This window comes from Puma concolor, chromosome A2, assembly GCF_028749965.1.
Source record: "Puma concolor isolate L17-30 chromosome A2, mPumCon1.1.hap2, whole genome shotgun sequence".
Classification (NCBI taxonomy): domain Eukaryota; kingdom Metazoa; phylum Chordata; class Mammalia; order Carnivora; family Felidae; genus Puma; species Puma concolor.
In genome coordinates this window covers 22,354,278-22,367,343 of record NC_141668.1, presented here as the reverse complement: position 1 = coordinate 22,367,343, position 13,066 = coordinate 22,354,278, and the positions used below count along the sequence as shown (strand labels likewise).

At 39.1% G+C, this 13,066-nt stretch overlaps 1 protein-coding gene across 6 annotated transcripts in view; it reads left to right on the top strand.

Annotated features, from left to right (window-relative positions):
* The window catches only part of MKLN1 (muskelin 1), a 378,677-nt gene that overhangs the window by 353,017 nt on the left and 12,594 nt on the right, over positions 1–13,066 (top strand). For all 6 annotated transcript variants that reach the window (XM_086689876.1, XM_086689867.1, XM_086689884.1 and 3 more), the window contains one exon: positions 7,874–7,928. In XM_086689876.1, the coding sequence (XP_086546002.1) occupies positions 7,874–7,928 (55 nt within the window). The remainder of the gene's footprint in view (positions 1–7,873; positions 7,929–13,066) is intronic.

The following is a 13,066-nucleotide window of genomic DNA, read 5'->3' as shown; positions in this document are numbered from 1 at the left end:
TAAGGAGTGATAAGATCTGCTTTATGTCTTACCTAAGATCACTAAGATCTAAGATTATTCTGACTGCTGTATTGAGAATAGACTAAAGGAGAATAAGAATGGAGGCAGAGAGACCTATAAGGGAGACCACAGAAATTCTAAGGAAGGCATTATTGTAGCTCAGACCCAGTAGCAGCAGTAGAAATAGTGAGAAGTAGAGTAGATCAGATTCTCAGTAGATGTTAACGGTGGAATCACCAGTGGGAATGCAAACTCTGGTGCAGCCACTGTGAAAAACAGTGTAGAGTTTCCTCAGAAAGTTAAAAGTAGAACTACCCTATGATCCAGCATTTGCACTACTAGATATTTACCCAAAGAATTAAAAAATGCTAATTTAAAGGGATACATGCATGCACTTTGATATTTATACCAGCATTATCTATAATAGGCAAATTAGGGAAACAGCCCATGTGTGCATCGATTGATATTGTGTGTGTGTGTGTGTGTACACGTATACACAGTGGAATATTATCAGCCATAAAAAAGAATGAAATCTTGCCATTTGCAATGACATGGACAGATCTAGAGAATATTATGCTAAATGGATAAGTCAGAGAAAGACAAATACCATATGATTTTATTCAATGTGTGGAATTTAAGAAACACAACAAATGAGCAAAGGGGGAGAAAAAGGAGAGGCAAACCAAGAAACAGACTCTCTCTTTTTTTTTTAAGTAATCTCTGCACCCAACATGGGGTTCAAACCCATAACCCAGAGATCAGGAGTCACATCCTCTACCACCTGAATCAGCCAGGTGCCCCAAAAGACTCTTAACTATAGAAAACAAATTAACAGTTACCAGAAAGGAGGTGGGTGAGAGTGGGTTAAGTCAATGATGGAGATTAAGGAATGCTCTTGTGATGAACACGGTGATGTATGGAAGTGTTGAATCACGATGCTGTACACTTGAAACCAATATTACACTGTATGTTAACTAACTGAAAATTAAAAACTTTTTTAAAAAGTAGAACCAACAGAATTTTATCATCGACTGGATGTAGTGTTTGAAAAAAATGACGCCAAAGTTACTAGCCTTAGTGGATGGAGTTACCATCAACTGAAATGAGAAGGCTGTGGGTCATCCCAGTTTGGGGTGCTAGGTGGGGATTCCTGACTGGGACCAGGAGTATAATGTTGGATATATCTTCAGTTTGAGATGCTTGTGGAACAGCCAGCCTTATACATTGAGGTGATACTTAGATATTCAGGTTTGGCTTTATTCAGATTATATAGTATCACTTGATACCTGTTAAAATCCTAGGTCAGTACATACCAGTTCCACAAAATCAGGTTGTTAAAATAATAGTTTTCTCCCTATCCTTCCACATGTAGAACCAGTAATGTTTATCTTTCACCTTAGATGTCAGAAAAGAGGAGCAAATTAACCCTAAAATAAGTAGAAGATCGGAAAATAATGAACTAGAAAACAAATAATAGAAAAAAATGTTTTAAGTGAAAAGTTGGTTCTTTGAAAAGGTGAATAAAATAGCCAAACTTAGGAAGAAAAAAAACAGTGAAAATATAAGTTGTCAACGTTATTACAGACCCTATATATATTAAAAGAGAATAAGGAGATATTATGAACTACCAACAAATTCAACTTGCTGAAATGGACAAATTCCTTGGAAGGCACAACAAAACAGACACAAGAAGAATTAGAAATATTAAGGAGCTCCATATCAGTTACAGACATAGATTGAATTTGTAATTAAAAACTTTGGGGGGGCACTTGAGTGGCTCAGTCAGTTAAGCATCCGACTCTTGATTTAAGCTCAGGTCATGATCTTATGGTTTAATGTAAAGGATAAATTCCAGTGAGTTGAGTTCTAGCCCTACACTGGGCTCTGCTCACAGCATGGAGCCTGCTTGCAATTCTTTTTCCCTGAACCTTCTGCCCCTTCCTCTCTCTCTTTCTCTTTCTCTCTCTTAAAATAAATAAGCTTAAAAAACAAACAAACAAAATACAACTTTCAGGGCACCTAGTCATGATCCTGGGACCCTGGGATAGAGTCCCACATTGGGCTCTGTGCTGAACAGGGAGCCTGCTTAAGATTCTCCCCTCCCCCTCCCTCACTCCTTCCCTCTCCCCCACTCAGTCCCTCTTCCGCTTGCTGTCTCACCCACACTCTCTCTAAAATAAAAAAATAAAACACTTTCAAAGTGTTTTTTGAAAGAAAAGAAAACTGGACTCTTGATGGCTATCTCACTAAATTCAGGAATGAAGGAAGTAAAAATAGCAACTCTTCATAGACTCTAAGAAAGGAGAGGAAGACAGAACACTTTCTACATCCTGTTATGAAGCACTTTGACTGATACTAAAAACCCAACCAAAATACTACAGGCAAAGAAAACTATAAACCTCTTGTGTTATTATAAAGCTATAATACCTCTTGTGAATGGAGATGCAAAATTCTTAATAAAATTTTATCTAATTCAGCAATATATAAAAAGGTTAATGCATAATGACTAAGTGAGAGTATATTCTAGGAATATAAAGTCTGTTTAACATTTGAAAATCAGTCGTTCACCACACTGATAGAATGAAGGAGAAGAACCTTAGATCATCTCAATAAGTGGAGAATAAGCATTTGACAAAATTTAAAACCCATTTATGATAAAAAAAAAAAAACACAAAAAACTAGCAGACAAGGAATGAAAAGAACCTTCCTAAATCTCATAAAGGGCATCTATGAAGCTCTCACTCCTAATTATAAAACTCTTTCCCTGAAGATTAAGACAAGGAAAGGATGCCTGTTATCAACAGACATCCTCTACTCAGCACTGTACCAGAAGTTATAGCTAGTGCAATCAGGTAAGAAAAAGGAATAAGCAGTGTATGGATTGGAAAGGGAAAAGCAGAATTGTGTGTATAGATCACATTATTGTGTATATGGAAAACCCTGTGCAGTCCGCAAAACAATATGCTAAAATAAGTGAATTTAGCAAGGTTACAGAATACAAGGTCAATAGGGGGGAAAAGTGATTATTATTTTTTTTTAACGTTTTATTTATTTTTGAGACAGGGAGAGACAGAGCATGAACAGGGGAGGGTCAGAGAGAGGGAGACACAGAATCTGAAACAGGCTCCAGGCTCTGAGCTGTCAGCACAGAGCCCGACGCGGGGCTCGAACTCACAGACCGTGAGATCATGACCTGAGCCGAAGTCGGCTGCTTAACCGACTGAGCCACCAGGCGCCCCAAAAAGTGATTTTTATATTAGCAATGAACAATTACAAAATAAGAATTTTTCAGGGTGCCTGGGTGGCTCAGTCAGTTGAGCGTCCAGCTTCGGCTCAGGTCATGATCTCACAGTTTGTGGGTTCAAGCCCCGCATCAGGCTCTGTGCTGACAGCTTAGAACCTGGAGCCTGCTTCGGATACTGTGTCTCCCTCTCACTCTGCTCCTCCCCCGTTCATGCTCTGTCTCTCTCTCATTCAAAAATAAACAAAAACAGGGGCGCCTGGGTGGCTCAGTCGGTTAAGCGTCTGACTTCCGCTCAGGTCACGATCTCGTGGTCCGTGAGTTTGAGCCCCACGTCGGGCTCTGGGCTGACGGCTCAGAGCCTGGAGCCTGCTTCCAATTCTGTGTCTCCCTCTCTCTCTGACCCTCCCCCATTCATGCTGTCTCTCTCTGTCTCAAAAATAAATAAAGGTTAAAAAAAATTTTTTTTTAATAAAAACATTTTTTAAAATTTTTTTTTAATAAAAAAAAAAAGAAGAAGGAGAAAATAAGAATTATAGGGATGCCTGAGTGGCTCAGTCAGTTAAGCATCTGAATTTGGTTCAGGTCATGATCTCACGGTTTGTGGGTTCGAGCCCCGTGTTGGACTCTGTGCTGACAGATCAGAGCCTGGAACCTGCTCAGATTCTGTGTCTCTCCTCTCTGTCTGATCCTCCCTGCTTGTGCTTTTATCTCTCAAAAATAAATAAACATTAAATTTAAAAAAAAAGATGGACCTAAATATAAAACCTAAAACAATAAAGCTTCAAGAAGAAAACATCTTCACAACCTTGGTATAGGCAGAAATTTCATGGACATGACACAAAGGCACTAACCCTAAAAGTAAAAAGCCTGCTAAGTTGGATTTCATCAGAAGTAAAATTTCATTAGAAGACTTTAGAAAAATGGACAAGCCACAGACTAAATAATATTTGCAGTAGATATATCTGACAGAGGACTAATACCCAGAATTTTTTTTAATTTACATTCAAATTAGTTAGCATATAGTGCAACAATGATTTCAGGAGTAGATTCCTTAATGCCCTTTACCCATTTAGCCTATCCCCCCCCCCAACCCCTCCAGTAACCCTCTGTTCTCCATATTTAGGAGTCTCTTATGTTTTGTCCCCCTCCCTATTTTTTATTATTTTTGCTTCCCTTCCTTTGTGTTCATCTATATGGAGTATATATACACTCCATTGTATATATATATACCACATCTTCTTTATCCATTCGTCCATCAATGGACATTTGGGCTCTTTCCATACTTTGGCTATTGTTGATAGTGCTGCTATAAACATGGGGGTGCATGTGTCCCTTCAAAACAGCACACCTGTATCCCATGGATAAATGCCTAGTAGTGCAATTGTTGGGTCATAGGGTAGTTCTATTTTCAACTTTTTGAGGAACCTCCATACTGGTTTCCAGAGTGGCTGCACCAGCTTGCATTCTCACCAGCAGTGCAAAAGAGATCCTTTTTCTCCGCATCCTCGCCAATATCTGTTGTTGCCTGAGTTGTTAATGTTAGCCATTCTGACAGGTGTGAGGTGGTATCTCATTGTGGGTTTGATTTGTATTTCCCTGATGATGAGTGATATTTTTTTCATGTGTGTGTTAGCCATCTGGATGCCTTCCTTGGAAAAGTGTCTATTCGTGTCTTTTGCCCATTTCTTCACTGGATTATTTGGGTTTTTTTGGTTGTTGAGTTTGATAAGTTCTTTATAGATTTTGAATACTAACCCTTTATCTGATATGTCATTTGCAAATATCTTCTCTCATTCCATCAGTTGCCTTTTAGTTTTGCTGATTGTTTCCTTCACCGTGCAGAAGCTTTTTATTTTGATGAGGTCCCAATAGTTCATTTTTGCTTTTGTTTTCCTTGCCTCTGGAGACATGTTGAGTAAGAAGTTGCTGCAGCCAAGATCAAAGAGGTTTTTGCCTGCTTTCTTCTCAAGGATTTTGATGGCTTCCTGTCTTACATTTAGGTCTTTCATCCATTTTGAGTTTATTTTTGGGTATGGTGTAAGAAAATGGTCCAGGTTCGTTTTTCTGCATATCTCTGTCCAGTTTTCCCAGCACCACTTGCTAAAGAGACTGTCTTTATTTCATTGGCAGAATATTTTCTAAGAGTGGGGAATTTTTTTTTAATTTTTTTTTAACGTTTATTTATTGAGAGAGACAGAGCGTGAACTGGGGGAGGGGCAGAGAGAGAAGGAGACAGAATCCGAAGCAGGCTCTAGGCTATGACCTGTCAGCAAAGAGCCTAATGCGGGGCTCAAACTCACGAACCATGAGATCATGATCTGAGCCAAAGTCCGGCGCTTAACCAACTGAACCACCCAGGCACACCCCACCCCGAGAATATTTAAAAAAACAAAACAAGAACACTTCCCATGTATCTTAAATTCTTCCTTTTGTTCCCTTTTTTCCTAACTCTTGCTTAAATAATTACTTCTGGAATACTTGTCCAGTCTCTGCCCTTCAAAAGGCCATAAGTCAGAGCTTACAAATATTGATGTGATTGATACCTGAAATTTTAAAGACTGGAAGCACATCTTGAGGAATCAGTGATATCAACCACTCAGATCTTACAAAGTGCTAAGTGATTCCATTGAGATTCTATTCATTGGTCTACTCCTTCCTTTAACTTACCTATTTTCCAGCCATCCTCATTCAAGATAAAGATGAATAGTTCTCCCAAGTTAAAGTAAATATAGTAGTTCTTGGGGCGCCTGGGTGGCGCAGTCGGTTAAGCGTCCAACTTCAGCCAGGTCACGATCTCGCGGTCCGGGAGTTCGAGCCCCGCGTCAGGCTCTGGGCTGATGGCTCGGAGCCTGGAGCCTGTTTCCGATTCTGTGTCTCCCTCTCTCTCTGCCCCTCCCCCGTTCATGCTCTGTCTCTCTCTGTCGCAAAAATAAATAAATGTTGAAAAAAAAAAATTTAAAAAAAAAAAATAGTAGTTCTTATAAACTTTCTCAATTTCAGTTGACCTGTTATTTGTTAATAAGTACATATATACTTTAATAAATTTTAAAAATAAAGTAATTCCAAGACTTGGTCCAGTATTTTGGAAAGCAGTCTGGTAGAAAAATCAGTATATTCTTGGGGCACCTCAGTGGCTCAGTCAGTTAAGTGTCCAGCTCCTGATTACAGCTCAGGTCATGAAATCACAGTTTGTGAGTTTGAGCCCCACATCATCAAACTCTGTACTGACAGCTTGGAGCCTCCTTGGGATTCTGTGTCTCCCTCTTTGCCCCTCCCCCGCTCGTGCATGCTCGCGCGCTCGCTCTCAAAAAAAAAAAAAAAAAAAATGTCTAAAGAAAAGAAAAATCTGGGGGATGCCTGAGTGGCTCAGTCCGTTGAGCATCCAACTTCGGCTCAGGTCATGATCTCACGGTCCATGAGTTCAAGCCCCGCATCGGGCTCTGTGCTGACAGCTCAGAGCCTGGAGCCTGCTTCAGATTCTGTGTCTTCCTCTCTCTCTGACCCTCCCCCGTTCATGCTCTGTCTCTCTCTGTCGCAAAAATAAATAAATGTTGAAAAAAAAAAATTTAAAAAAAAAAAATAGTAGTTCTTATAAACTTTCTCAATTTCAGTTGACCTGTTATTTGTTAATAAGTACATATATACTTTAATAAATTTTAAAAATAAAGTAATTCCAAGACTTGGTCCAGTATTTTGGAAAGCAGTCTGGTAGAAAAATCAGTATATTCTTGGGGCACCTCAGTGGCTCAGTCAGTTAAGTGTCCAGCTCCTGATTACAGCTCAGGTCATGAAATCACAGTTTGTGAGTTTGAGCCCCACATCATCAAACTCTGTACTGACAGCTTGGAGCCTCCTTGGGATTCTGTGTCTCCCTCTTTGCCCCTCCCCCGCTCGTGCATGCTCGCGCGCTCGCTCTCAAAAAAAAAAAAAAAAAATGTCTAAAGAAAAGAAAAATCTGGGGGATGCCTGAGTGGCTCAGTCCGTTGAGCATCCAACTTCGGCTCAGGTCATGATCTCACGGTCCATGAGTTCAAGCCCCGCATCGGGCTCTGTGCTGACAGCTCAGAGCCTGGAGCCTGCTTCAGATTCTGTGTCTTCCTCTCTCTCTGACCCTCCCCCGTTCATGCTCTGTCTGTCTCTGTCTTAAAAATAAATAAACATTTAATTTTTTTTTTTTTTTTTTTTTTTTTTTTTTTTTTTTTAAGAAGAAAAATCTGGGGCACCTGGGTAGCTCAGTCAGTTGAGCATCCGACTTTGGCTCAGGTCATGATCTCGTGGTTCGTGAGTTCAAGCCCTATTTAGGGCTCTGTGCTATCAGCTCAGAGCCTGGAGCCTGCTTCAGATTCTGTGTCTCTCTCTCTCTCTCTCTCTCTCTCTCTCTCTCTCTGCCCCTCCCCTGCTTGCGCTCTGTCTCTCTCTGCCTCTCAAAAACAAATGAACGTTAAAAAATAATAATAAAAAGAAAAATCAGCATATTTTTTTAAATGTAGTGTTCTTGCTACTATTTAGTGAACAGACTTCTGCAGCACATGTGCAGAGACCTACAGTGGCTAATAAATGGTCAAACTGACACGTAGTTTTTCTCTAATATGCTTAGCCAGCTAATTTGCTTCTATTTTTCTTTTACAGTTTCAGCTCCTAGCTTCTGCTCTATTCAAATCTGGTTCAGATTTTACAGCTCTAGGTAAGTATTCCAGCCTAGTTTATCTAGCTTACATGCCCTACCATTTCGGGGATTGGATTTTGGTTTCTTTTAGGTGAAACATCAGGCGAGATGTTCATCTAAACAAAACAAGTTTCAAGGTAGCCTGCAAAATTTCTAATAACCTGCTACAGAGTTATTTTCCAAGCATCAGTCACCAGTTCATGGGTCAGTTTGCAGTTCCTGTTACACCAATTGCTGGGTTCTTATGCAAACACATGGCAGTAGAAGCATGATCAAAATAAATTAACTCGTATAGCATGGTTTTGGAATGTAGGTGTACTACTCATACACTTAACTATTAGATGACACTTCTTGGTGGGATGATTTTTCCTCTCAGTTCATTCTTTGTGGAATCAACAGATTGGTGACGGGTAGGCAGTGAAAAAATCATTTTGAGATCAGAGAAAATACATTATCTCTTCCCTGAAAATGCCAAATTTTGTATGCTGTTATTTTAATTGTTTAAGATAAACTCTACTTGAAACTCCAGTGTTTCTCAGACACTCCAGATATGGGCATCAGTCTCCATTTAGGAGTACTCTCATTTAGTATCAATGGATTATTAACGTAACTAGACTGTAGTGAAGTGGGGAATCTTACAGAATCCAGCAGAAATCAGGTGAATTTTCAAGAATCTTTTTGTTAGGATACATCATTATGATAGCTTTATGTTTTCAACAAGACTGTAGGCTTTTGAAGTATGGGAATTTCCAGCCCCCCTCTTGGCATTACAAAATACAGTCACATGGTAAATGCTTATTAATTCCATTCATGCCACTGCTGTTATAATTTGTCTTAGAGCTAAACAGTAGTATTGAGATTTTCCAGTATATGAAATACAGATACTAGTCTTTATCTCTAGCATAAAATAATACTTTGGGATAGCAATTTAATTTCTTCATCATCCTTCTGTCTCCTAAAGGTGAGCTATACCTCAAAGGAACAGAACATATATAATTCTGGTGTTTTTCAGTGGGATGGGAAAGAATAGCAATTTTCCTTGGGGTCTTGCCCTTTCTTATTCCATAACCAGTAATCGAGGCTTCTCCACTGATAGAGGCACCTCTAGTCCTGAGTTCTAATTCCGGAACACATAGGATTCCACAGGGTAGGACTGAGCACAGTTTGCTCTAAAACATAGGTTCTCTGAAAATTTAGATAATTGTTTAGTACTATTCCATACAAATATTTTGAGGCTAACAGAGAGCTTAACCCTGTGATGAAGAACTTAAGTATAAGCATTATTTTAGAAAGTCCATACCCTTGTGAATTTCATCATTTGAAACAGATTTAGTGATACATGAATTAGGAACCTGGCACATAGATATTGTTTGAATGAACATGTGCCTTGTTATGCATGGATACCACAGCCCAGGGCCATTATTTCTATTTTATTGGTGGGCAGCACTAAAATGTCTCTGGCTGACTTATATTTAGCCTTTAGAACAAAAATGTCTTGGCAGTCATTTAAATATGTTAGGTTGGTGTCAGCAAATATTTTACCTTTAACTTAACTCCTTTCTTTGGTCTCTTCCCCATTCACTGCCAGCTAATATATTTTTCAGGAACAGTTTGTTTTACTTGGATTCCAAGCAAACCTCAGATACGCTGAGAACAATACAAACAATAGACAAAAATACAAAAAGAAAATTCCTGTGGGGTTTTACTTCCTACCGTGTTTGAAGGAGGCAGTATGTTTAGTAGTTAGAGATGAGAGTGTAGGAGAGTGATTAAGAGTCAGAATCTAGGTTCAGATATCAATTCTGCCACTTGCTAATTTCAACCAAATTAATTTCAAAAAGCGACCTTGAGGGGTGCCTGGGTGCCTAAGTCGGTTCAGTGTCCAACTCTTGATCTCAGCTCAGATCTTGATCTCAGGGTCGTGAGTTCTAGCCCCACATTGGGCTCCACGCTGAGTGTGAAGCCTACTTAAAAAAAAGTGACGTCTTGCAAGTACCTTTCTTTTTATTTTTTTTTTTTTAATTTTTAACATTTATTTATTATTTTTCAGAGACAAAAGTGTGAGCAGGGGAGGGGCCGAGAGAGAGAAGGAGACACAGAATTCGAAGCAGGTTTCAGGCTCCAAGCTGTCAGCACAGAGCCTGATGGGGAGTTTGAACCCACAAGCCGTGAGATCGTGACCTGAGCCTCCCAGGTGCCCTGAGCAAGTCACCTCTGTAATATTTAATTTCTCCATTTATAAAATGGAGGTAATAAGAGTACTTACCTTAAGTTGAGAGAATTAGGTGAAATAATTATGGCGAACACTTAACACAATAAAACAGTAAGTGCCCCATTCAGAGTACTATTAATATTACCTCCCTGAAAAACATAATCTTCTTGGGTTACCTGGGTGGCTCAGTCGGTTAAGCATCGGAAACTTGGTTTCAGGCTCAGGTCATGATCTCACGAACCATGAGTTCAAGCCGCACATCGGGCTCTGTGCTGACAGCTCGGAGCCTGCTTAGCGATTGTTTCTCTCCCTCTCTCTCTGCCCCTCTGGGTGCACGCTCTGTCTCTCAAAATAAATAAATTAAAAAACAGAAAAGGATTTAAAAAAAAATGTAATCTTCTTTGTAACACTGGTAAGTTTGGATGAAAGGCAAATTCGGACTTTATGCCAATTTTAATAAGGAGAAATTTGGTATATTATTTATAAACAAAATGTATTTTTCTTAATGTTTCATGCCTACTTCAAGTTCCTGACTCTTGTTTATTTCCCATCAGATTGTCTTATCTTCACTCCACTTAGAGTTGAGATCAAGTGGGGTATTTCACGTGTAGATATATACATTTTTTAAGATTTTTATTTTTGAGTAATCTCTACACCCAATGTGGGCCTGAAACTCACAACCCTGAGATTGAGTCACACGCTTCACCAACTGAGCCAGCCCAGTGTCTCTAGTTGTATACATTTTTTTCATGTATAGATAAACTAAATACTTCATTTTCTAAATTCTCCAAAAAATTTGCCTCTGCTAAAGTTTCTGACAGACTTCCTTCCAAATTGCTTCTCTTAACCTCCTAGTGAGAATTAATTATCGACTAATGTCCTATGTACCTTAAAGAATTAGAAAAATGGAAAGTGATTTACAGACAGCTGACATCTTAATTTTGAAAAATGACAGACTTCAGAGAAAAATAACCTCTGGGGATCTTTAGAGCTTCTGGTGGCTATGGGCACTTTTAAGCTTGAACTCAGACATTTTGCTAATTTTTAGAGCTGTGTCTTGGTTCCAGAAAGTATGCATTGGTACAGTTTAAGCGTACTTTCAGCAAGGTATGTGAGAACTAGGAAAAAAAATCTGTCTTGTAGAGCATTTTGCCTTTTTTTTTTTTTTTTTTTTTTTTTTTGGAAGGAGAGAGAGAGATTGAGAGTCAGTCAGTTGGGTGTCCGACTTCAGCTCAGGTTATGATCTCGCGGCTGATGAGTTTGAGCCCCACTTCAGGCTCTGTGCTGACGGCTCAGAGCCTGGAGCCTGTTTCAGATTCTGTGTCTCCCTCTCTCTCTGCCCCTCCCCCACTTGCACTCTGTCTCTCTCTCTCAGGAATGAATAAACATGAAAAAAAAAATTTTTTAATAAAAGATACTTTCTTCAACCTCTTGTCTGTAACCCACGTTTACAGATACTTTTTATATAATAGTGAATTTATTATTAGCAATAGAAAGTATAAATAAACTTATATCCAGGAGAAAAATGTAAATAGGAAAACTTACCTAGTCCGTATAGGATATTAAGTTAAAAGTATTGTATATTCCTAATAGTTCACTTTTCTTTTTAGAGCAGTCATTATCTTTAGTCATGATAGTAGCAATAAAGTGATAGCTAGTATTTATTGAGCACTTCTATGGGGCCAGGTACTATTCTAAGTACTATACATCTCTTAACTCATTTAATCTAGATAATAATCCTATGAAGTAGCTACTGTTGTGAAGCCCTTATATATATATGAAGAAACTGGGACACTTGCCCAGGAATAGTGCTGGTGAATGGCAAAACAAGGATAGAAACTTGAATAGTATGGCTTCAGAGCTCACTCTCTATAAACTACCAACTATACTGCTTCTCATTGAGCTCTACCAGTTTCTACTACTCTGATTAATTTCTTATTCCATTTTATGATGAAAATCAAGTGAAAGAAACATTGATTAGGAGTGTGAGATTTATGATAATCAATGTAACCGTTTTTGTCCCAGCTCTGCCTTCTAATTAGTCACGTTACGTTCCTAGTGCCTACCCTTTTTAATGTATTTTTTTTTTTATTTTTTTTTATTTTTATTTTTTTTTTTCAACGTTTATTTATTTTTGGGACAGAGAGAGACAGAGCATGAACGGGGGAGGGGCAGAGAGAGAGGGAGACACAGAATCGGAAACAGGCTCCAGGCTCTGAGCCATCAGCCCAGAGCTCGACGCGGGGCTCGAACTCACAGACGGTGAGATCGTGACCTGGCTGAAGCCGGACGCTTAACCGACTGCGCCACCCAGGCGCCCCTAATGTATTTTTTAAAAAAACATTGACTACAGATAAAGCTTAAGATTCTTCCTGAACAACTTTCCTCAGCTCTGTCTCCTCTCAAGTGTAACCTTTCATATCTGGCAGATCTTTACACAAACACACATATACACACAACCATATACACAGATATACAAATACAGCTGATTCTCTTTATTTACAGTAGTTCTGTTAAGTCATCAGTCTGTTCTGTTACGGCTGAATTAGTGAATACTGAACCATTACCCTATGGGACGTAGGGAGTTAAGTTCCTTATATTGTTCATTCATTAACATTGAACTCAGGCAACAGCACTGTAACTCTTTCCTCAAAGAAGCTTGTCTTAATACACACATTTTCTCCATTAGGCACATTATGGCCTTTTTGCATTTAAGAACACTAGACAACACTTCAGCACTACATTTGGGGGATCATTTTAAGCAGTGAGGTCACCAACAAAAAGCACAAAATGCAAAAAACATGACACCAATAGACCAAAAAGGACGCTTGTTTATAATGTGAGAGGTGAAAAAAGAAGGCAGAGCATCACCCAGTTCATCCTCAGCTGAGAACGTGTGTGTATTTTCGCAGCTGTCCACTTGTCTGTGCAAGACCACATAGTG